Source organism: Petromyzon marinus, chromosome 38 (assembly GCF_048934315.1).
Source record: "Petromyzon marinus isolate PM22_M1 ecotype Great Lakes invasive population chromosome 38, UKy_Petmar_22M1.pri1.0, whole genome shotgun sequence".
NCBI lineage: Eukaryota > Metazoa > Chordata > Hyperoartia > Petromyzontiformes > Petromyzontidae > Petromyzon > Petromyzon marinus.
This window is the reverse complement of record NC_133704.1, coordinates 3,136,962-3,160,322: the sequence shown is the minus strand read 5'-3', so window position 1 is coordinate 3,160,322 and position 23,361 is coordinate 3,136,962. Positions and strand designations below refer to the sequence as shown.

The 23,361-nt window shown below is 58.5% G+C and overlaps 3 protein-coding genes across 5 annotated transcripts in view; 1 reads left to right on the top strand and 2 right to left on the bottom strand.

The window, feature by feature from the left end:
• Positions 1-491: 491 nt before the first annotated feature.
• On the top strand, positions 492-13,710 carry DDX55 (DEAD-box helicase 55). The gene is made up of 16 exons (XM_032967909.2): positions 492-660; positions 977-1,027; positions 2,559-2,645; positions 3,463-3,554; positions 3,763-3,825; positions 4,246-4,395; positions 4,721-4,910; positions 5,232-5,314; positions 5,797-5,928; positions 6,182-6,274; positions 6,489-6,603; positions 6,722-6,890; positions 7,326-7,517; positions 7,693-7,874; positions 8,028-8,157; positions 13,111-13,710. The coding sequence occupies exons 1-15, from the start codon at positions 565-567 to the stop codon at positions 8,154-8,156; spliced, it is 1,824 nt and encodes a 607-aa protein (XP_032823800.1). The 5' UTR covers positions 492-564; the 3' UTR covers position 8,157; positions 13,111-13,710.
• TLCD2 (TLC domain containing 2) lies at positions 8,304-19,128 on the bottom strand. Its single transcript, XM_032967910.2, has 4 exons — positions 17,647-19,128; positions 16,248-16,330; positions 13,769-13,851; positions 8,304-9,979 (listed from the first exon to the last, which is right to left on the bottom strand). The coding sequence occupies exons 1-4, from the start codon at positions 17,829-17,831 to the stop codon at positions 9,593-9,595; spliced, it is 738 nt and encodes a 245-aa protein (XP_032823801.1). The 5' UTR covers positions 17,832-19,128; the 3' UTR covers positions 8,304-9,592.
• A 132-nt stretch (positions 19,129-19,260) lies between these two features.
• LOC116950250 (helicase SRCAP-like) overlaps positions 19,261-23,361 on the bottom strand; it is a 28,267-nt gene continuing 24,166 nt past the window's right edge. For all 3 annotated transcript variants that reach the window (XM_032967906.2, XM_032967908.2, XM_032967907.2), the window contains exon 38: positions 19,261-23,089. In XM_032967906.2, the coding sequence (XP_032823797.2) occupies positions 20,828-23,089 (2,262 nt within the window). In that variant the 3' untranslated portion in view covers positions 19,261-20,827. The remainder of the gene's footprint in view (positions 23,090-23,361) is intronic.

Here is a 23,361-nt window from a genome sequence, read left to right as displayed (position 1 = left end):
CGACACTCACAACAACGAGCGGAGCACCGGGTGGCTAAAACGCAGCAAGTTGGCGCAGTAAGGGGTACAGCTGGTGCATCTACCGGTCATCTCGGTCGGCCAACCCATGGCACCTGTTGGGTCTGTCCTGAAACCTGTCAGTGAGCCTTCGACACTTCAGGTGGCCTCAAAGTGCACCTGGCCTGGCACAGGCGGGAGTGGTGACGTCACAGTCACTTAGTTGGTATCGGTCGTCGTCAGCAAGAGACTAAGGACGGCAGTTCTGTGGCCGTCCTGAACGGGGGAGTGCGGAGGGAGACTTTCACATGAAATAAAAGACGACTGAGCTGATTCGTCGCCACTGACTGCCGGAGTGACTCGCGAAACAACCCCCGTGGTCATTGAGCGCCACGTGCACGGCCCCCCACACACAGCCCTGCTCCCGTCACGTGGGCGGCCCCACGTGGTCCCCCCCACCTCTTCCCCCCCCCCCCAGACCCGCCCCTTGCCTCAGCGCGTGACGTCACCAGAAGCCGAGGTCGCGACCCCGGAAGTGCGCGCAGCGTGCGGCGAGCTCGAGGCGGCATGGGCGACACGTGGGGCTCGCTGGGCGTGAGGCTGAGCCGCGGTGTGGAGGAGACGCTGCAGGCCCTGGGCTTCACCACCACCACCCCCGTGCAGGTGCGACACGCGGGCAGTGAGCAAGACATGCGGGGGGAGGGGGTGGTTGTGTGGGGGGGGGGGGGCGAGTCATCGGGCGGACGCGACCCATGTGGGACCCCGCTACGGGCTTCTGTGTCCATGATTTCAGGGTGTTTGGGTCATCGGTGCTTTCGTCGTCGTTCACGAAAGTCTTCAGATCTGACTGATTATGTCCTGATCCCGGGTGGAAGAGCCTCTTCTCTGGACCTTGGGCTCTGTGAGCGGCCTCCCGGGGTCTCGGGCTGTGTGATGCGAAGCCGCAGCTGCTGAACCCCGTGTCCCCCTCTCTCCCCAGGCCGCCACGATCCCCCTGTTCCTCAACAACAAGGATGTCGCGGCAGAGGCGGTAAAGGCTCCTCGTTCCACGTCTCCGCAGACTCCTCACACTTCTCCAGGCTTTTCACATCCTCGCAGCCCTCACATTCACCCCTCCACTCTCCTCACCACTCACTCCTCCACTCCCCTCACCCCTCCACTCCCCTCCACTCTCCTCACCCCTCACTCCTTCACCCCCTCACCCCTCCACTCTCCTCACCCCTCACTCCTCCACCCCTTCACCCCTCCACTCCACTCTCCTCACCCCTCACTCCTCCACCCCCTCACCCCTCCACTCTCCTCACTCCTCCACCCCCTCACCCCTCCACTCCACTCTCCTCACCCCTCACTCCTCCACTCTCCTCACCCCTCCACTCTCCTCACCACTCCACTCTCCTCACCCCTCCACTCTCCTCACCCCTCACCCCTCCATCCCCTCACCCCTCCATCCCCTCACCCCTCCACTCTCCTCACTCCTCCACTCCCCTCACCCCTCCACTCCTCACCCCTCACTCCTCCACCCCCTCACCCCTCCACTCTCCTCACCACTCACTCTACCACTCTCCTCACCCCATCTCTCTACGCACGCGTACTTTTTACACCCCCCTTCACCTGCGTACGTTCCCTTGACGCACCCCCCCCCCCCCAATCCTATAGAACGGCCGATGTTTAATCCACGCAGAAACGATCAAAGATTAATAGTATTAACGTGTTTAAGCGAACAGATAGTCCACCGCCGGCTGCATTATTATCGAGGCTTCACCCCCCCCCCTCGTTTCCTATGCGTGCATTGTCAGTAGACCCCCCCCATACGCAAGCGTATGCATTTGGGTTAACCCAATTTTCCCCCTCCATGCGTACCTACTCAATGGATGGCCCCCTACTCTTCCACTCGTCACCCCTCCACTCTCCTCACCCCTCACTCCTCCTCACCCCTCCACTCTCCTCACCCCTCCACTCTCCTCACTCCTCCACTCCCCTCACCCCTCCTCACCCCTCCACTTTCCTCACCTCTAACTCCTCCACTCTCCTCACCCCTCACTCCTCCTCACCCCTCCACTCTCCTCACCCCTCCACTCTCCTCACCCCTCCACTCTCCTCACCCCTCCACTCTCCTCACTCCTCCACTCCCCTCACCCCTCCTCACCCCTCCACTTTCCTCACCTCTAACTCCTCCACTCTCCTCACCCCTCACTCCTCCTCACCCCTCCACTCTCCTCACCCCTCCACTCTCCTCACCCCTCCACTCTCCTCACTCCTCCACCCTCCTCACCCCTCCACTCACCTCTAACTCCACTCTCCTCACCCCTCACTCCCCTCACCTCTAACTCCTCCACTCTCCTCACCCCTCACTCCCCTCACCTCTAACTCCTCCACTCTCCTCACCCCTCACTCCTCCTCTCCCCTCACTCCTCCACTCTCCTCACCTGTCCTCGGCGCTCACTCCTCCTCTCCCCTCACCCCTCGCACTCCTCCACGCGTCCGCATTCCTCCCACCCCGTCCACTCTTGGCAACCCCTCGCCCGCGTGACCCCCGCGTTCTCTCCCGCTCTCTGTCCCAGGTCACCGGCAGCGGGAAGACGCTGGCCTTCGTCATCCCCATCATCGAGATGCTGCTGCGGCGCGACGGCGGCCTCCGCGAGATGGAGGTGAGGAGGAGGCGGCGGCGGCCTGGGCCCCGCGCTTGGTTGTGGCGCGAGACTTTCTGCAAGGGGATCCTCCCGCGTCGGCACGTTCCGACCGTTTCCATTGAATCAAGAAGTTCATTTTTTTTACTTTCGCGTGGGAGGAAACTGGTGTGCCCGGAGAAAGGCTACGCATACTAGAGACGATAACGCTCAGAAGGCCGCGCAGGCGAGAGCACGTGAACCCTTTTGCGATTGCGAGCCCCGTTGTGTTCATGTCATGTTCACGGGCTGTGAGGTGGCCAGGAAAAGGCAACACGTGAATATGGCTGTGCGGGGATTTCAGTGTTAGCCTCCCTCTCCCATGCGTGGTTTTTCTCCCGGCGCTCTGCTTTTCTCTCAGTGCGCTTCGCCTGGTAGGATGGGAATGGTTTAGATCGATTTGTGTGTTTCGGTGATTTGTTGACCTGTCTTGTACTTGGCACTACTATCAATCATGTCTTTGTTGTTGTCACTTGCTTACCTGCCCCTACTGGACATCTGTGAAAAAGAGCCCCATAACTCACCGGATTCCTCCTCCAGTCTAAACGCAGATTCTGATGTTGAAGTCAAAAGCACTCATTCAGTGAAATGGCCACGCACATCTCAACGCAGTGACGAGCGCCGTTGCGAGAAAGTGTTGTGAGACTCGTTAAGAACTCGTGTGCGTGACGCACAGTGCACGACTTTGATTGTAATTGAAAGCAATCGCGGAGCGTGTGGGTGGGGGGATTCTTGGCGCGACGTGGACGACGCGAGAGAGAGAGAGAGAGACCCCCCCCGGGTTATTTTTCCCTGCCAGGTGGGGGCCATCATCATCACCCCCACGCGGGAGCTGGCGGTGCAGATCGACGAGGTGCTCGGACAATTCCTCCAGAGGTTCCCGCAGTTCAGGTCCGTTGCCCAAGTGCTCACTGGCAGTAACGCTCGGGTCGAGGCTCCGTCGAGTCTGAGAATCGCCACGCTCCCTCTCCTGGCGTCTGCAGCGCACGTGCGGCCCGGTTGCATTCAATATCGGTTACACCGGGAAACATTTACACGGTGCGTTCGCGTGATCCACGATGACGACTTACAAACTTAAATAACATTTCTTCTGCTTCAGCCATATCCTGTTCATCGGAGGCAGCAACCCAATGGACGACGTTCACAAGTTCCTGGCGAACGGGTAAGTCGGTCGCGGCGTCCCTCCCCCCATTCCGTCCGCCGTGACCTCGGTTAGCGATCGCACGATAGTCACACCAGCCTGACCCAGGCGCGAATGGCGTTTGCTTTTCCCTGCTCGGCGTTTCCAATTCCTTAAAGTGGAGCGTCAAGGGGCCACTGTAAGTCGCTGGATAAGACCCTCTAGAGTTGTCACAAATGTCCCTCGGCAATGTCAGCGGCGTCCGGACAGTGGCGAACCGCGACTGGATCCGGAATGTCGCAAGGGAAACCCAGTAAGTCGCTAAATTTCGCGACAAACAGTCCCCACTCCTGGTTTTGCTAGCGACGCCACGGGATTCTGATTCTCACCGGTTCCTCCCCCCCGCCCCCGTGTCTCTTCCCTCGGCTCCTTCTCTCCGTTGTTGCCTTTGGCCGCGCCCAGAGGCCACGTTATCGTGGCGACGCCCGGCCGGCTGGAGGATCTGTTCAAGCGAAGCGACGAGGGCCTGGACCTGCGTGGCGCCGTGCGCAACCTCGACGTGCTGGTGCTGGACGAGGCCGACCGGCTGCTGGACATGGGCTTCGAGGCCTGGTGAGGGGAGTGTGTGGCGTGGTGCACTGTGGCTGCGGTGAGGGGCGGTGAGCATTGGTGAAAAACCGGTGGAGGGGGTAGCGAGGTGCCTTTGTGTTTGGAATGGGTGTGGTCTGCACCGATACCAAAGACCATATTTAGCCGCCACTGCAGTGTCTTAGCCGCATTAATGCGGTGAATCGAAAAACCCAAAAACCGCGTTTCTGCAACTGCGACCCGAAATCCTCGTGACGGAGGACAGCAGGCGCGGACGTCCGACGAGTGCGGTCCGGTTGCCGGCCCTTCCTGTAAATCGCTTCCTGCCGCCCCCTCCGCGTGCCCGCAGCCTCAACACGATCCTGAGCTTCCTTCCGAAGCAGCGCCGCACGGGGCTCTTCTCGGCCACGCAGACGCAGGAGCTGGAGGCGCTGGTGCGCGCCGGCCTGCGCAACCCCGTGCGCATCGCGGTGAAGGAGCGCGGCGCGGCCGAGAGCAGCACGCGGCGCACGCCCGCACGCCTCGACAACTTTTACGTGGTGCGCTGCCTCCTCGCCCGCTCGCACCGCACCGTCACCGAGCACCACGCGGCGGCACGTGCCGTGATCGCGTTGTGGCCGTGCGGCCCGCGAGGTGCGGCCAGGAGGTGGCGGTACCGGGGGCCGCCCCCCCGTATTCGCCGCGGTGCCGGGGTTTCCTCCAGGTTCTCTGGTTTCCTGCCACACGAAGCCAAACACTCATTACTCATGGAGTTTTGTGGTCAGACATCCCAGTGTAGCAGGGCCCTCCTGAAAACGGGTCCTGGGGCTCTTGGCGAGGCTTTTCCTGGGTAAATAACAAAGTCGCTGTTCTTCCCTCAGATCTGTCGGGCGGAGCAAAAGTTCAATCAGCTCGTGGCGTTCCTCCGTGCACGCAAACAGGAGAAACACCTTGTGTTCTTCAGGTACTGTGCTCTCATGACCGTGTGTATGCGTGTCGCGGTTAGCAGGCTGCGCTGCTTCAGTTTGATTCCCGTTCATGGCTAAGACAAGTGATGATTATCTGAACCGGTCCAGGGCCTCCCCTAGGTCGACTCAGCCTCAAATTAGTACTTGGTGCGGTGTGGATAAACATCGCCACTGGGGAGACAAAGGCGGCCGGGAGTGGTGATGGCCACCCACCTTCTCGTGTGCCGTTTTGGCCTTCATAGGTGCTCGCTAACAGCACTTGCTCCAACAGTCTGTTAAGGCTAAACGTGGTTCTTTGTGTGAGCGTGTGTGCGAGTATGTGTATTCCCGTGCATGATAGTGTGTGAAGTCGTGTGACGGTGCATGAATGTGCATCTGTGACGGTGCGTGCGTATTGGTGTGTGATGGTTCCCGCGCGATTGTGCTTTGAATGTGTGTGCATGACGGTGTGTGCTTCACGGTGTGTGGCGGTGTGCAGCACGTGTGCCGGCGTGGAGTATTTCGGCAAGGCTCTGCAGATGCTGCTGCACGGCGTCACCGTGATGTCCATCCACGGCAAGATGAAGGACAGACGCAACAAAATCTTCGCCACGTTTCGGAGCCTTCCCAGGTGGGCGATCCACGCTCAGTGATGCGGCGCTTAGTAAAATGGCGACGACGACGAAGACGATGCCTCTTTATCCAGCAAAGCCTCACCGAGAGGAATCTTGCATTGAGATGATGTTTGGTCACTTCCATTCGTGAGTGTTCGGCGTTTGGAAGGAAAGCGGGGAACTTGGAGAAAGGTCACCCATACGAGTGTGTAAATCTGCACAGATGGATTCAATAATTCATTGCCTCTGCCCCCCCCCCGCGCTCCCCAGTGGCCTGCTGGTGTGCACCGACGTGATGGCGCGTGGCATCGACATCCCCGAGGTGGACTGGGTGCTGCAGTTTGATCCTCCCTCCTCCGCCAGGTGAACAGCCTGCGCTGTGCGCGCATGTGTATCCGCATGTGTGGGCGCATGCGTGTTTACGTGCGTGTGTGAGTGCCAGGGGGATTGTGCTGGGTATGTGTAGTAATTGTGAATGTGCTAGTGTTTATGTAGTGATGATGGATGGGTTTTGGTGGTGACCTGTGGTGGTGACCTGTGGTGGTTGTGGTGGTGACCTGTGGTGGTGGCGGAGCAGCGCGTTTGTCCACCGCTGTGGGAGGACCGCGCGCATCGGGAACCATGGCAGCGCCCTCGTCTTCCTGCTGCCCATGGAAAGCGCCTACGTCAACTTCCTGTCCATCAACCAGAAGGTGCCGCCTGCCCCCAGCACGCGCGCCACCTTGCGGCGGCGGCCCCAACCTGCGCGTCGACTCGCGGCGCCGGTCCTGACCCTCCCCTCTCTCCTCACCGGCTGGGTTCGTGACGCAGTGCCCGCTGACGGAGCGCGCGATCGAGAGGGACGTCGTGGACGTCCTGCCGCAGGTGCGCAGGGCAGCGCGCACGGACCGCGCCGTCTACGAGAAGGGCATGCAGGCCTTCGTGTCGTGCGTGCAGGCCTACGCCAAGCACGAGTGCAGCCTCATCTTCCGCATAAAGGGTGGGCGGCGCGAAGCTCGCCACGGCACCTCGTCTCACCTCGTCTCACCTCGTCTCGCCTCGTCTCACCTCGACTCCACTCGTCTCACCTCGCCTCATCTCGTCTCCACGACGCCCCACGAAATGAACCGCAGCAGTCACAGCACGGCACCTCTTCTCACCTCCCCAACATAGCCACCTCAAGGCTCACAACAGCGCTCTTCATCTCACCCGACTGTCACACCACTCACCTCATCAACTTCCCGCATCACAGCCCTCGCCTCTGTGAACGTCCGGATGAAGTTGTGAGCTCCCCTGCCGTGCTGCCCCCTCATATTTCCTGAACTCGTTTCCGTTGTGTGGGGTCGCGACCCCTGGGAGGCGATTTAAGATCGGATGTCGCGGCGCGTTTGTGTGTGCGCGTGTTCGTGTGCGTGTACCCGGCGTCCGCACGCAGACATGGACCTGGGGGCGCTGGCGCGTGGCTTTGCGCTGCTGAGGCTGCCGCGCATGCCGGAGCTGCGAGGGGTCCGCGTGACGGGGTTCGTGCCAGATGCCATCGACACGGACACGATCTCCTACCGCGACAAGCAGCGCGAGAAGCAGCGGCGCGCGCGCCTCGCGCGGCCACCGCCGCCGCCGGCGGACGGTGAGAGAAATTCCGCGGCCGCCGGCACCGGGAGATGCGGCATCCGGCGCCCATTGGGTCACTCCCTCCGTCGCGCCCCGCGCAGCGCCGGCGCGATCGGCGTGGCAAAACCATCTTTTTGCGCGCGTTATTAATCTTCTTCCCCTTGCCGTGCGTCCTCCGTGTGGTTGTGTAGGAGACACCGTGGAAGAGGGGCAGGAGGGGGAGGGATCGCGGGTGACGGGCGAGCCAGGAGAGGGGGGTCAGGTCAAGGGTCGAGGTCGCATTTACAAGCCCAGGCCCAAGCCCTGGTCGAAGCAGGCGGAGCGACGGAAGCGCAAGCGAGCGCGCACCGCCAAGGCCAGCGCCCGGCAAGAGGTGCGTGTGGGGATCGTTGCTCCGCATCAGGCCACGGGGTTCACCGAGTTACAGAGTCATGGGCGGCGGAGGGGACACCCGGCGTGAAGCAGGGACCGGGCTCTGTGCGCGTCCCCGGCTACAGTCCGTGCCCCTGTGCGTTTTTGCCGTCAGGAGTCGGACTCGGATGATCAAGACATGAAAGAGCTGATCAAGGACACACGGCTCCTCAAGAAGCTCAAGAAAAAGAAGATCAGCACGGAGGAGTGCGACCGACAGATGGAGGGTGGTGCGGCGCAGTGAGGTAACAGCACCGTTGTGCGAGGTGATGGCGGTGGAGGCGGTGGCTCCGTGATGTCCCCGCCAAGCAAATCGCGCACGATCCGAGCGAGCCCATGGATCCCAAGCGCGCCTCCGCATTACAATTCCAAACATCCCAGCCAAAATGGCTACAGATCAAACGTTTAATTACAGTATGCACCGTTACAGAGAGGCGGCTGCCCAAGGTGCGTCGTTAAAGACAAGGCCACAGACACGGCTACTCGCACGTTACGCCACTAGACATGTTCATTTCATTGACTGTCACACGGGGTACGGGCGTGGGGGAAGTTTTAATCACGCACGGAGGTGCGCGGAGAGGTAGAGAGTGAGACGGGGAAGTGTAAACACCGCTTTAAGCGCCCGGCACAGACAGCACGGCCACCGGATCGTGAAGCGAGCACCACGCCGCAACCTGAACCTCACCACGGGACACGAACCGCGCAAGGAGCCGCAAAGCGCCCATTTTTAATTCGGTGTTCCTAGGACGGCTGTGCGCGAGAATGTTCGCCGTGGACTCGCGCCGCAACTTCGCTGGGCGGGGGAGGGGGCAGCTCTGCGAAGGCTGCGCCTGGATCTGTGCGAGGCAGCCGCTCGTTGCGAGTGTAACCGCCGCGTTTGTTGGCACAATCCCCGGCGAGCGGTACGGACTCATGAGATCGCGAGGCCGCGGCGTGAGGAGAGGCGGCCGATTGGCTTTTCCAGTCGTTTCCCGGAGAAGGCGGCACGTCGTTGATTACTACTTAAAAAATACACTTGAGGTTTTCACGACAAATATAAATTACTATTTAGTGTATTTACCGTAATGATTAATCTCACACAGCACCGGTCAGCAGTCTCTACTGTAAGGCAGACTGCAAGAATAAGATTCATAAGAGCTAGGCCACGTGGAGAGAGAGAAAGAGGCCCGGCTCGGCTATGAGAGTAGAGACCACCGTAGTAATAAGAAGAAGCGAAGGATCTCGGAGACCCACGGCACGGGTTGTCGGCGTTCACCGTGTTGGTCCGACTCGCGCGCGCGCGTGCCCCTTGCCACCCGCACGCAGCTCCCGTCGCCGCCATCACCCACGCTGCCCAAACCCAGCAGAGCGGGGCTACGGCAAGGAACGTGGCACCCGAGATCGCAGCGAGAGGCCTCGCGCGCACGCTGACACGAGTGGGTGCCTTCGTCGGCGGCCGTCGCGGAAGTGCTTTAATTTCTGTAATAATCAGAGCTTTAGTTACCGGTCCATTCTGTGACCACCGTCTCTCGGCGCACGAGAGGGGCGGGGGGAGGACAAGCGGCGGCGCGGTAGCTCCGCGCAGACGGTCTCGGCGCCGCCCGTGGCCTCGAGTCGACGGAAGGAGAAAGCGTGGCCATCGATCCCAGACCGGCGATGCCGGCGCCGACGTCGGGCCGGACGCCGCCTCGCTCCTGCGGCCTACAGGCCGGTCTCCTTGCCGCGGAGCGGAGCTGCTCGGCCGGCGTGCAGGAGGTCGCTGCGCAGGAGGCGATAGAAGAGCACGATGTTCATGACCGTCACGACCGCCATGCCGACGCTGCCCGTGGCGAAGGCGGCGGCGGGGATGCTGTCGCGGTTGAGCACGAGCCAGCGCGTCATCCACGCCAGCGTGCTGATTCGGAACGCGGCGAACGTGCCCAGGTTGAGCAGGCCCACGACACGGCCTGCCGTCGTCTTGCCCAGCCCGGCCATGAGCATAAGCTGGCGGCCGTGGAGGAAGACGGAGTTGATCTCGACGAGGAGGGCGACCGTCGCGAAGCCCACGTAGCGGCGGCGCAGCACGGCGACGCCGAAACACACGATCACCTGGGGGGCCGGGGTGGGGGGGGAGCTCAAAACCACCACGGGGACGTCGCCGCCAACTCCTCCTCCACTTGCGCTACCGACGTGCTCGCCCTCGCGCGGGAACCGCTGCCAACGCGACCATGGGAAGATTTGACGAACCAGTCCATGCGAACTCCTTAAGCTACGTCCAAATTGGCAAGACTTCTGACTACAACGAGCGTCAACCCAATTCTCCGATCCCTCCACCGGATCCCCAAGCCACTCCCGGATCAGTTTCAACATCGCACTCGGTGTCGTCAAGATCCTCCATGGACACGCCTCTGCCCATCTTTCCCTTGTCTCTCCTCTCTTCCACACACTCTCCCCTCTCTTCCACACACTCTCCCCTCTCTTCCACACACTCTCCCCTCTCTTCCACACACTCTCCCCTCATCTCCCTCTGCTCCCCTCCACGCACAAACACTGGTGCCTGCACCTAACCCACTCCACGCAGACACCTAAAGCCTTCACCCACTGCCCCAATACACAGCGCCCGTCTCACCCACTAACCTACTTCGCACTGACCCCGTCACGCCCAGTAGCCCACATGCAGCTGGTCACCGTGTTTTGTTTTTTTGCTGCGGTTGAACCGAGCGGCAATCGGGGGGAGTTGTGGGCGACTGGACCAGACCCCACGGTCCACGTCAGCCGAGGGTCAGCGGATTCCCGCGAGGTGGCGACTCGGTCAGTTAAATAACGTCATGGCGCATTTATGCAGGAAAGCCTCGGCGAGTCTCAAGACAATGCATCGCGGTGCTTGGCCCAATTCCATTTCAAGGATCGTCGACTTGTGGGAGGAAATCCCAGTGCCCCACGGAAAGCGGGCTATGACCACTTGGAGCTCCTCAACAGCCCACTCGGTGCGCTGCCATCGCCGGGGCCGGCTCCCAGCCCGATGGCCTTCTGTACACGATCCGCCAACCCTCGCCTGCGTCGTCAACGATTCCACTAAACTCGCCTCTCTGGTTCCTCCCCGCGCACGCAGCAGTGGGGGCAAAGGGCGTCATGCGGGTAGGGGGAGGGGGAAAGCAGGGGAGGGTCGGCCCCTCCTCTGCGCCGCGAGGGGCCGCCGAGGGGTCGCGGGGCGAGGAGGGGGGAGCAGCTCCGTGTAAACAGCACAGCGGTGGTGGCCGGCCGCGACACTGGAGAACAAAGCGCACGTGCCGTTCCGGCGACTGGTACCGCACGCTCTCGGTGCCGTGCGCTCTCTCTCCACGTGTGCGCCCCGGAACGCGCCATTCCACGCTCGCGCAAATGTCCACCGCTACCGCACGCACACGCGCAACGCGACCGGCACGGCTGTTGTTGGTGAACACCTTCGGATCGGTCGGTAAAAGTGCTCGGCGCGCTCCCCTCTCCCTTGCGTAACGTGCCGGCTCTTAATGGGCGCGACGCACGCAATGGCACGCCCGGAGGAGGGCGTGGGATGGCGCTTGGGTAATCGGGCCCGGGAGGTGGATGACGACGGAAATCGACCTCGTGGTTTCTACAGCCCCTGCGGCCGTTGTGTTATCGGCGGCTGCGGTTGACCTGGCGATCGTCAGGCAAAAAAAACATCCGGCGCTGTTTGTGTATCGTACCCAACGCGTCGCCGCCCCGGCGCTCGCCGCACCCCCGCCCCACCTGACGCCCAATTTAGACTTTTTTTTGCGCGGATTTATGCCGAATGTGAAAACCGTGGTTCCCACATTACTCCTGCGCTACGCCGCGCGTACGTCGCCGCTCGTGAAAACGGGACAGCGACGCGGCCCAGTGGTAACAGCGTTCACTGCTCGCTGCAGGCTTATTAATCGTAAAGCAATAAGCGCCATCTGCTTAAGAGCGGACGTGAACGATCCCGTGACGTAATTCGAGATGAGTAGGCCATTGTGTGCCAGCATCACTTGACCGAATTACAAAAATGACACCACATCGCACTTTTTGGATCACTCACAGCAGCAACATCACCCCGACTGTGAAACGCAGCAGCACCGCGCTGTGTAATAGCCTTGCGCTGTAACAATGGCACGCATTCCAAACGTGCTACTTCATCTTCATTGCTACTATCTGTTGATCTCCATAGTAACATCATAAATCCTAGTGGGCACGGAGCAGGCTGACAAGTCCCAGCGGGCCAGATGCCTGCACCTGTGCGGTTCGTGTCAAGCGTGTTTTGTTTCGGTGTCGTTTTTCGGCCGGCCCGTGTCGTAAATCACCACTCTCACACCCCCTTCGCCGTTCGGCGGTGATGCCTCTCCACGTTGTTTGCGAGCACTTCTTTTGCACTGTACCTAGCCAACCGCACTCATTGGAGGTACGGGGGGGGGGGGGGGGGAAGGACAACAAGAAATTCGTTTTCAATCTAGATAATTTAAAAGTACATAGCTCCATTGGCTCCCTAATATCGCAAGAAAGAGCGTTCAAGGCGGCCGCAGAAGCGCATTTGAAAGCGCGCGATGCGGTGACCGTCTCTGTTCGATGGCCAGCCATAAGCCGCCGCTGCTGCTGCGAAGATGACCGGAGCTCGCGTGGTGGTGACCCGGTGGGTGCGTGCGTCGCTTCTGGTCAGACCCTACGCCGGCTCCGTGCCTCCCTGCGAGGCCCCTCCTCGTGTGTCTAAATTCCCCAGTGACAGGATGTGCGTGCGACCTCGTGTTGACCTCATGTTTCTGTCTCCTGCGGTTACGGACACCGCTGGTTTGGCTTCACGGCGCTGCGGTTGCGAAGGCCACCGACTTTCGTTGGCAAGCACAGCGTCAGGCTTTGGGTCTTTAAATGATTGACCCTGCAAGTGCAATGTGTGATCAAAACATCAGGAGGTAAATGCAACATTGTCCTCAGTCGAGAGTCTTAATAACCACTCTACCTTCCCCACCGCTGACCTGTGGGTCGTGTGTGTGTGTGGCACCGTCAGCCGGAGCTGACGGTGCCACACAAGCACGGTGCGTTTCCTGCACTGGTCTCTTGTCACCTGAAGCGAGAGAGAGTGTCGCGGTTTCGTGCGACCGAGTGACCACTCCTGCATGCGTCCGATACTTTCAGTCGCGCATCTTGACGCGCTGCATTCGTACCTCTTGCTTCAACGTTATCTGAACACCCCACGTGAACGGCCGTCATTGTCTCTTGCTCCGCAGGTCAGGCCGCGTCGCGCCGGAGGAGAGGGGCGAGAGTCTCCAGCTCCACGGCGGGATGGGGACGCCGCCGCTCCCTCGCCCTCCCCCACCCACAACCCACCACACCCCCAGCCTCCGGCCAATCGCGGCCCTCGCCCTCGAGACGCGGCTGGGTGGGGAGCGCGTGCCGACGTCGCCGCACCTTATCGCGGGGTGGAAGGTCGCGGCCCCCGTGCCGGCCCTCCACACCGGAGTAGCCGAGTGTTTCGGCTGCTCACGACGCCTTGTTGTGGACGACGCGTCAGCATTAAACAGCGACGCCTTCGCACGCGGGGACGCTGCGGCGGGAGGACGCTGCGCTCGCCTGAAGAGCCACGGTCGCGCTACGCTCCGAGCGGTGCTCACGTGCGCAGGAAGCACGTCGTTATTCGAGACTTCACATCTCTAATAAGTCCCAAGAGTCTAACCCCGCTCCGTCTGCCGTGGCCGTTATCTAAGATGCGATGGCTCCGCCATCACCCTCAAGTGTAGCTCAACACCATAAAAGCGGTATCCCGCAGCTGTTGGTCTCTCTGATGTGTACATTCACGTGCAGCGGTGTTATAAAACCCATGGACACGAGGCTTGTAAAGTGAGCAATTTTACCGACTTTTGGGTGTGCGGCCTGCGATGGACTCACCACCAGGTGATGCAGCAGCAACTCCCAGCAGCGCTGCACTTTCTGGTTGAGCAGCATGTCGACGAAGTCGTTGAGGAAGTAGCCTGCGCGCGCGGGGAGAGGGCAGCGGGCGATCGGGTCACGAACGGAGCACCTGGCACTCCACGACAGGCCGCATCCGGCACGCGGACGCTCTGCGATGCGCCCGTGGAACGGGGTGACCGCTGTGGGCCTGCGTCGTACCGGACGGCCACCCTGCTCGCCCACCAATGAGGCCGAGCGATGGAGACGCCTTCAGCTGTCACTTGGCTTCACCTCGATTGGGACAAGGTGTCCCATGCCCCAAACGCCCCTGTCCACCCAACAGCATCAATGGATACGACCACTGTTATTGGCTGGTCGTGTGCAGTGGGGTAGAGCGGAGGTACTCCCATCTCCAACACGTCTGGCCAGCGTGGAAGAGTAGGCCAAATACCCTTACCACCAAATATGTCACGTGACCGTAACATCCGCTGGGCCCTGCCACACAGTGGGTGTTTGTCACCACGGCAGCGGCGTGGGCCTGCGGGGACACGCCCAGGGTGTCGGCGTCCCACAGCACCGGTCACGTCTTCACCGAGTCTCTTATTTTATATGCGCGGGAGGGTTCGCCCACCAACGACGCCGCTGATTCTGGGTGTTAATTCCATTTAAAAAAAAATCTATTGTTTCAGTGCTGTTTCTCGCGCGGAAGTTTTGTTTCTCCGCAACTTTTACCCATCGCGCGTGACGCTGCACCCAAAGGGCACGGAAGCGCGCAGAATTCACACACACCCACTTCGGGCGCGTTCCGCGAGAGCGGGCACTGCGTTGGGATCGACGGGTGCGTCCGGCAGGAGGGGGGCCACGACTTTCCGAACGAGAATTGTTCATCTCACCTCTCACCCCCCACCACTGAGCGGAATCAGAATGGAAGAATCCGACAAGCTATGAAGCTCTTTTTCGCAGCCGTTGAGCCGTTACGCCGATTGAGAGCGATCGTGCGACGGCGAATCAGCCCCAGCGCGTCTGGCGGCGCTTCGGTCTGGCCTTTCAAAACCGGTGGCAATCCCCCGTATTGGAATAATAGTATTTACACCAACAATCCCAGGAATACGATTGGGGAATCCGTACAGCAGGCGAGCGAGCGAGCGCCCACGTTGGTGGGCACCGAGGCTCTGTTTCGTTTCTCGCCGACGCTGTTGCTGCTGCCACAGATTCTGCTCTTCCCCCTTTTATTGCAAAACGTCGCGAACACAAAAAAAAGATCAACCTGCGTAACTGCCGATATTTGTCGCCGATCCTGAAACGACCGAGGGTCGTCCCCGCAATTATCTGGCGGCTGCCGTTCTGGTCCTGCCTCACCGGGGCGGAGGGGGGGTAACGTAAGCCGATGTTTATTTTTTAACAACCCAACACCGCGTCGATGCTTTCGGGGTTGGAGCAGAGGCGCGGCCGTGAATTGAAACCGGCGCCGGCGTGGCCGTGACCGCGCAGGGCCCCGCTGCCGCAGGCTCCGCGCCAGCTGCAGCCAAGGGTGGCTTCATTTTGGCACGGAGCCGGCCGGGGGAGGGGGGTGGCGAGGCTTCCTCTATCGGGGGGGGGAGGGGGCGAGGAGGCTGCCCCCTCTCGCGTGTGGGGGGGGGGGGGGGGCGCAGAGTGAGCGCCGTCGAGGCCGCTCCCCGGCCCAACGTGCGCGGTGCCCCCGCCACCACGGCGGGGGGACTGCAGCGGGCACCCTGGCGGCTGGCGCCGGTCGCGAGCGGGCGGGCGGGCGAGCGGGCGGTTGAATGATCGGTATGCGAGCGTGAACGACCCAAGTGAACAAATGCGTGGGTGAATGGGCGAGTCGACAAGTGGACGAAGCGAGTGAACACACGAGTGGCTGGGTGAACACACGAGTGGCTGGGTGAACACACGAGTGGCCTGGGTGAACACACGAGTGGCCTGGGTGAACACACGAGAGGCTGGGTGAACACACGAGAGGCTGGGTGAACACACGAGTGGCTGGGTGAACACACGAGTGGCCTGGTGAACACACGAGTGGCCGGGTGAACACACGAGTGGCCGGGTGAACACACGAGTGGCTGGGTGAACACACGAGTGGCCTGGGTGAACACACGAGTGGCCTGGGTGAACACACGAGTGGCCAGGTGAACACACGAGTGGCCTGGGTGAACACACGAGTGGCCTGGGTGAACACACGAGTGGCCTGGGTGAACACACGAGTGGCCTGGTGAACACACGAGTGGCCTGGTGAACACACGAGTGGCCTGGTGAACACACGAGTGGCCTGGTGAACACACGAGTGGCCTGGTGAACACACGAGTGGCCTGGTGAACACACGAGTGGCCTGGGTGAACACACGAGTGGCCTGGGTGAACACACGAGTGGCCTGGTGAACACACGAGTGGCCTGGTGAACACACGAGTGGCTGGGTTCAGTGGCTGCGTGCGGCTGTCCGGTGCTCGAGGACTCGCACCGATGGAGACGGCGACGAGGCAATGCGACGCGGGCCTCCACGTGCCGATCAGGTCCTCTGCCATCTCCGGGTGCGAGTAGAAGCTGGGGGGGGGGGGGGGCACAGGAGCCACCCGATGTTGTCACCGCTACGCTTCAACAACGGTCCGGGTCGCTCGTCCTCCGCTCGAGGGCCCTGTGGGGGCCTTACACCGCTGGCTTGGCCAGACCTCACCACGCTGGTTATTGCGGGGTTGGTGCAAAGGGGGGGGGGGGGTGAGAACCAGGACCGGTTCAGATATCGATCGCCACTGATGTGATAGCGATAATCCAGGAATCAAACGGACGTCGTCGAGTTCAAAATGCGGCGTCACAAAGTCAGACCCCCCCCCTCAAATATGACGTCACATAGCTCTGCCCCCCCCCCCCCAAACCATATTTCCATTTTGAAAATAAAACATACTTCAAATCGCTTTAAACTATTGTCATTGTAGTGCGTATTTAATGTGGCGCTGCGCTCTGATGGAGTGTTGTTATAGCAATTATATATTTATTTAAAGTTGCCTATTTTTATGTGACGTCACCTTTCTCACCCCCCCCTCCTCGTCACACATCGCCACAAATGTCTTTTATGGTCGGCCGCTTAACCACTGCGCCGCCACTCCTTCCCGATAGTGAACCTGCCTGCAAAGGAAATCAACAAAACATACACATGTTCTAACCCCTCCCCCCACGCATATTTTGCAAGAAGTTGACAAAATATCTGCGGTGACGTGCGTGATACGAAAGCAATTCTCATGACCGCTGTCGAAAAACAAGGTCTGGTCATCTGGTGACCCCCAGATGGTGGATCCCTATCATCAGAGGCTGTGTTCGAGCGAACCCCTTATCAGCGCTCTCAACCCACTCACAACCACCCCGTTTCTCCTCTCCGCGCACACTGCGTTCGCCTGCAGCCGCCGTCCACATCCTGGCCAGTGACCGGTGTCTAACCGGGTCGGAGCCGAGAAGCCCGGGCCGGCTGCCTCTGTCTCGTCTGAGCACGCGGGCGATGAGACTCGCGGTTTGTGATGCAGCCAGTCTCATCCCCCACCCCCCCCACCCCGTGTCTCCGGTTTCCACACGAGCGATGGCTTATACAACAGCAACTTACTTTATTCTATAGAACACGTGGCTTCGTATACATACACATCACGTGACTGCCAGAAACACGTGTGCCTCCTCCACGGTTCAGGTTGCCGAGTCCGTTTTGCTTAACCACGGAGAATTGGAGCAGAGGAGTCTCGTGTACAACAGGGATCCGAAGCATGCAGAGACGGACGCGGGGGCACACTCCCGTGTGCCGGTTTCGCCACCGCATCCACACAGGACAGAATCACTACTCCAGGTACCACGGGACACCCCCCCCCCCCCAGGGTTACCAGAGAACGGCGCCGCTGCCCGTGACGACGCCGTGCACCATGGAGGCGGCGCTGTTCCGCCACTTCCACGCGTTCCGGTGCGCGCAGCGCGGCGCGGGCAGGCGCTGCGCGACGCGGCCCACAGCCCAGAATACCCCTGCGGACAGCAGCACCACCGCGGGGCCCAGGAGCGCGCCCGCCTCCATCCCCGTTCGCCCCACGGTCCCCCCTTGCCCACGATCCCAGTCGCGGGTCCACGCGGTCTGTTCCTCGGGTTCTAGGAGTCGGGACACTGCGGTCCGCGTCCCCTGGGTTGAGGCGGAGGGGGGTCTCGCCGGTCCCGAGCTCGAGGCGAGACCGCAGCCGGTCCCCCTCTGGTGCCCACGCTGAGGATGATCCTCGGCTCCGACTCTCCCACAACCCTCCTTCCTCGCTCACGCGCTTCGCTTACACAACACGCGGCCTCACGCCCACGTCGCGTGGCGCTGCCATAGCAGAGCAGCGACGGAGCGCGTGGAGTCGGGAGAGTTGACGAGGGGAGGGGTGCAGGGAGGGGTGACCAGGGGCGTGGAGGGAATGGTGACGAAGGGCGTGGAAGGGTGACGAGAGGAGGGGTGACGAGGCGTGCAGGGGAGGGATGACGAGGGGAATGCAGGGAAGGGTGACGAGTCGTGAGCATGGAATTAGGGCAGTGGTGGTGAGCTGGCAGTGAGATTACAGAGTTGGGGGTCTATTTGGTGTTTGTGGTGAGCAGGGGGGTGGGCTTCTCGGAGTGTCGGGATGGGGTGTGGGGCTGACGAGGGGTGGGGTGTGCAGGGCGTGGCGAGCGGGGAACAGGCAGCCCTGGCGTTAAGGCCAGTGGCGAGGCAAGAGCGGTGCAAGCACCAGGGACTGGGGGTCGAGGGTTGGGTTCGTGCATTGGGGTTATGGGGTCCAAGTGGTGGGTCGTGAGGACCAGGTCAGGGGGAAGCAGGGTCAGGGAGTTTGGGGAGCGAGCAGCAGGGTTGGTTGCTCTCTCGGCCATCACCGCCCTCCGACTGTGCTCACCTCCACTCGAGTCCATGAGCCCAACTCAAGACGATACATCATTACGAGTCGGTGCCGCGTGAGGTGGGCATCACCACCTTCGCGAAGACAGCTTTTTGGACGTGTGAATTGTGAAAAGCGTTTGAAATGAGCGGGGGGTGGGGGGGGATTATCAATGTTACTCTTTTGAGCCGCAGAAATGACTTAGTTTTGCTACCTTTGGTGGTATAAATGTCTGTTCTGGCCCATGGACTCCAGAGCCATGCTGATGGATCATAAGATTTAATGGGTGGGTGGTCCCGTTTGGGTGGAAACATTCCATTGGGTCTAGCGACACTGCTCACATTTTTTAGCCACATTGTATCCCCTTCTGCACGAGGATTGGGGGTTCTCGTTAAAATCATCTGCTGCAAAAAACTTAGCACCAAAATATAGGGTGACCACAGCAGCCACAGTACAGCTTACACAACAACCACAAGCGGAGTTACAGCGCACCCTAATCGTTCCTCGACGATAGGGATGACGAACACGCAACTTTATCCTGCGCTCGCTTATTGTAAACGGCGGACTAACCCTGAGTTTCATAACACCTAACACACTTAACAGACATTGGCGTGTGTGGATTTACATTTTAATACCGCATTCATTTTTCTGAACATCGCCATTTCTATCAATCGATACTTTTGCACACAAAAATGCAGTCTCGCGATTCCAATACTGCAGTTTCCGTTAGATTCTTATCAAAACAGACGTTGCATAGATAACACTTCTAATAACATATAATACATAAGATGTACAAGCGACCACGCCTGCCACAGCCTCTTCACACAATTTAAGAAATGGAACCAAAAAAAAAATCACCAAGCCATTTATACAGATTTCAACTTTGTTTGCACAACATAGTTGGTATCAAGTAATGGTTCTTTCAAGCACGTAGTACAGAGAAAAAGCGAGACCCAAACCAAAGCACATAGTAAGGTCCATCACAAAAAAGTGCCTGCATTTCTTGTCACGAGGTGTATATTCATGACTAAACTTTGAAAAATGTACAACGTGTTTTGCGGTAGAGTCCAGCAGCGAGCACATTAACTACAGCATCAAAATATTCTGAAGGTACACACACACAGCTAGAGGTCACTACACGTTGTGGCGATTTCCAAAAGCACATGGTTAATGCCAATACAAAGCGGTCAGCAATGTACGGCGACTCCACTCTGTAATAAAACGCCCGTCGGCCTGTCAAAAAAACATTGAAAATGCCACATGGTAACCAGCCAGGATATTTACATGTTCAACCACATACAATGGGTGTCGCTAAAATACTACATTTCATGATGACAATGTTAGGCTTTTCATTTATTTATTTAACCCTAGGCTACACACAGGATTGTACAGCACATAAATCAAGGCATCACAATGTAATTAGAGACCCAAATGTTACATAATGGACATAACTTAAGATTCTCATTGCTAAAAATAATATTAAATCACCAATTCTCCCTCTCATCCATCGCTCCAGGTATCCTGAGCTTCAACGCTTGCGAGAAATAGGGGAAAAACAGCGGGAGTTCTTTATCGTTTACTCTGGGGCTACGTCATGATAGCAGTGTCGTTACTAACGTCTCCTATAAGGAACAATGGCTGAGACAACACCCTGCCACATCCAGCCAGCCTCTTGGCCCTGTGCCAATGAGCCACCCATAAACCCTGCTCCACATGCAACAGGAAGGAAAAAAGATTTACCTCTTTCCACCTTCCCTCGATTTGCCAACACTGCCCCCTGGCGCCGAAAAGCGGGAGTCTCCGAGCTCGAGCTATACAGTGGAACTGACCCACTGCCGAAGCTACACACATTATACCTCAACTTTTCCAATTGCTCAAGACTTAGATGGGCCCCTTTGGTAAAAGTTGTAGGTCTAAAACGCAGTGTTTCAGGGAATGAGACTGAATTTAGACCTGTTGTACTACCCGCCATGCGTTTCCAAAACTTGTCGCCAAAGAGGCACTGCCCAATTTTTTCATATCATGATTCACCAAGGACCACTTGCAGGCATGGGTAAAACACTAGCGGTTACTAATTGGTCACGAGATGGTGGAACCAACATATGCAGACTATCAGGGAACTGCACTCACTTCCCAGGTCGCATTTAACAACGGCAAGAGACCCAGCTGTGAGCTACCCGCTCTCCGTTGTGTCGCTAGAATATCCGATCCCTCGACGGATCGCTTGACGGGTCAATCGCCTATTCAGAGCAGCAGCAGCTTGGCTGGGAGACCGACGGCTGGCAGAGGAGCTGCTGCCACCCCGGGTGCGGCCAGCACCGACATCGCTGCCACTGATACAGAGGGAGTCGCTTCCGCTTAACCGCTCGTCGCCGCTCGCCGCTTGCGACGATCGCCGTCTCTTACGCGTCGCTTTATCTACAGTCCTGGCTGGCGATTGGCACAACACGGAACGGCGGAGGCTGGCGCGGGTGATAGTCGGGGTACTCGACCGACCGCCTTCTACACAAGTCTCTGAAGGTAAAGACGGCATGCCAGCCTCATCTGCACTTGTTCTGTCATCAGAATCTACTTCCTGCCGACATAAAATTTTAGCTTGGGGTTCTTGGTCATCGGAATTGCTTTGGTTGAGGTCTTTTCCAGGTGAGCTGCCCGTCATGTTGTGTTTATACAGCTGTGTTTCTCCATCAGAACTATTGATATGTTCACTTGGGCTTTTAATTTTTGCTGGTCTTCCCACTCTCCTCTTTACGACATCTGACTGACCAGCTTTTTTTAGCGTTTCCAAGTCCTTCCTTGACACGGACTTGTTTTTTTCACGTTTGTTTACTTCTTGACTACTCGACCTGAGATTCAGTCTTCTTCTTGCCCCCAGCATGCCCGACGACCTTTTTGTATCGCGCGATTTGATGCCAGACCTGGTTCTTATAGGGCTCCTTGGCTTCTCCTTGCCCGTAGCACTGTCCTGGCATTCCGTATGGCTTTGTACAATGGCATTCAAATCGGTTTTCCTCTTGCGGCCTGGTTTACCCATCCTCTCTTCCTTCAACACGGGCTTAACATCAGGCAGCTCTCTACCAACCACAGCATGTTTGGAGTCCTCTGCATCACAACCTGATGGCGTGTCCTCGCGCAGAACTTGCTTAAGGGGTTTCTCAATTTCTGCTGCTTCCAGTTCTCGAGATCCATCATCTGCCGGGCCAGCTGGCAATGCTTCTGCTTGTGGATGAGACTGATGTTGGATGTTAACCACCTCTAAATTATCAGTCAAACCGGCATCCGTGACGGGAGAGGAATCACCGCGCTGCGTGCTCACTTCCAGGGTACCCGGACTTGCGTTCACAGTCAAACTAGGACTGGAGCCATTGTTACAGATTTCAGCAGATGCGTCCAAATTGCCTGCGGCTGGCAAATCAGCTTGTTCTACATCCTTGGCGACCGGTGAAGCACTATCAGACGGGTCTTCCATTAATAGTACTGGACTGTTTAACTGTTCATCTCTTACGGATGGATTTACACAGTTAGCATTAATCACGCAAGGCACATCCAAATTGGGTGAAATAGTATCAGTTTGTTTCAAAATATCATTTGTAAATTTCAATTCTTGCGATGTTATCGTTGACGTGAATTCATTATCTGCAGAAATTGTAGCATGCGAAGTTTGATTTTCCTTGTCAAAATGTGGGCTTTCCAATGTTTCTAATGCATCGATGCACTTTGCTGCGCTGTCTTCAAGTTGCTTGGGATTTTCTGGCGTGATTTCAAGAGATTCATTTGTGCAGTCTCGAGTACCCGCTGCGTCATCATGCATTATTACACTGTGCATACTACGTTCGGAATCGTCAAGCTCCCTTACGCCACTGACAACCGGGGAAGTAGCCACGGCAGTTGCGGTACAGCAATTTCCCATCATGGAATCTGTTGTGGCACCTTCTTCCAAAACGTCTCCTTTGTGTGCATCATGAAGCTCCTCCCGACCCTGACTCAGAGCGGACGCGGGTTGGCTCTCCTCCGGTTGACCGCTCATGACCGAGTCGCTGCCCGATGCTTTTGAATTTTGCTCGGCAAAGGAGCAGCCAGTGTCCTGTTGTAAGCTCGCAGGGGAATGCAAATTTTCGCACGCTCGGTCGGACGCTTCACTCAGTTCTTGTGTGCAGTTACTCGCGCTTTCAAGCAGTTCACGAAAATCTGGCTTGTCAATGGTCATATCGCTTTTGTCGTTCAGAACTGCGTCAGATTGGTCAATTTCCTGAGAAGAATCTGCCGCCTGGCTGGTGTCTGACCTACGGCACGGGCGGCCTCTCTTGCGCGTCTTGGCAAGAGCGTCGTCTTCCGGCTGCGTCTCCTGCGCTTGAATTTCCTTGGCGGCATCGTCACCTCTCGGTTCGTCGGCCTTTATTAACTTCACATCTTGCTTGCTAACGTTAGCTTGCTCCTGAGCAGTAAAGAACGAAGGAAAACAAATGTTAGGTTCGAGTAATTCCAACTATGGACTGTCGTTTATGCTGCCTTTTTGAAGGCAGCTCCGCCTTCACCAACCCACACTGACCAGCATGGTGAAGTATGGTGACACAACCCCCATGGCCCGCACGGCGTGGGGAAGCGCTCATCTAGCAGTGGATTGACAAAGGGCTTTACATGTACGTATATACAGATTTAAGTGAATAACAACGTCAAAACACTATGCCTCCCTGACTAGTCGCAGCA

What these genes read in the sequence shown, in the direction of transcription:
- DDX55 (XM_032967909.2), top strand. Translation starts at nt 565, where the DNA reads ATGGGCGACACGTGGGGCTCGCTGGGCGTGAGGCTGAGCCGCGGTGTG. An exon ending in CACAAGTTCCTGGCGAACGG is followed by an intron (nt 3,826 to 4,245) that starts GTAAGTCGGTCG and finishes GGCCGCGCCCAG; the next exon opens with AGGCCACGTTATCGTGGCGA. An exon ending in CCTCATCTTCCGCATAAAGG is followed by an intron (nt 6,891 to 7,325) that starts GTGGGCGGCGCG and finishes GTCCGCACGCAG; the next exon opens with ACATGGACCTGGGGGCGCTG.
- TLCD2 (XM_032967910.2), bottom strand. Translation starts at nt 17,831, where the DNA reads ATGGAGGCGGGCGCGCTCCTGGGCCCCGCGGTGGTGCTGCTGTCCGCA. An exon ending in GGCAGCGGCGCCGTTCTCTG is followed by an intron (nt 16,331 to 17,646) that starts GTAACCCTGGGG and finishes CCCCCCCCCCAG; the next exon opens with CTTCTACTCGCACCCGGAGA. An exon ending in CCTCGTCGCCGTCTCCATCG is followed by an intron (nt 13,852 to 16,247) that starts GTGCGAGTCCTC and finishes CCGCGCGCGCAG; the next exon opens with GCTACTTCCTCAACGACTTC.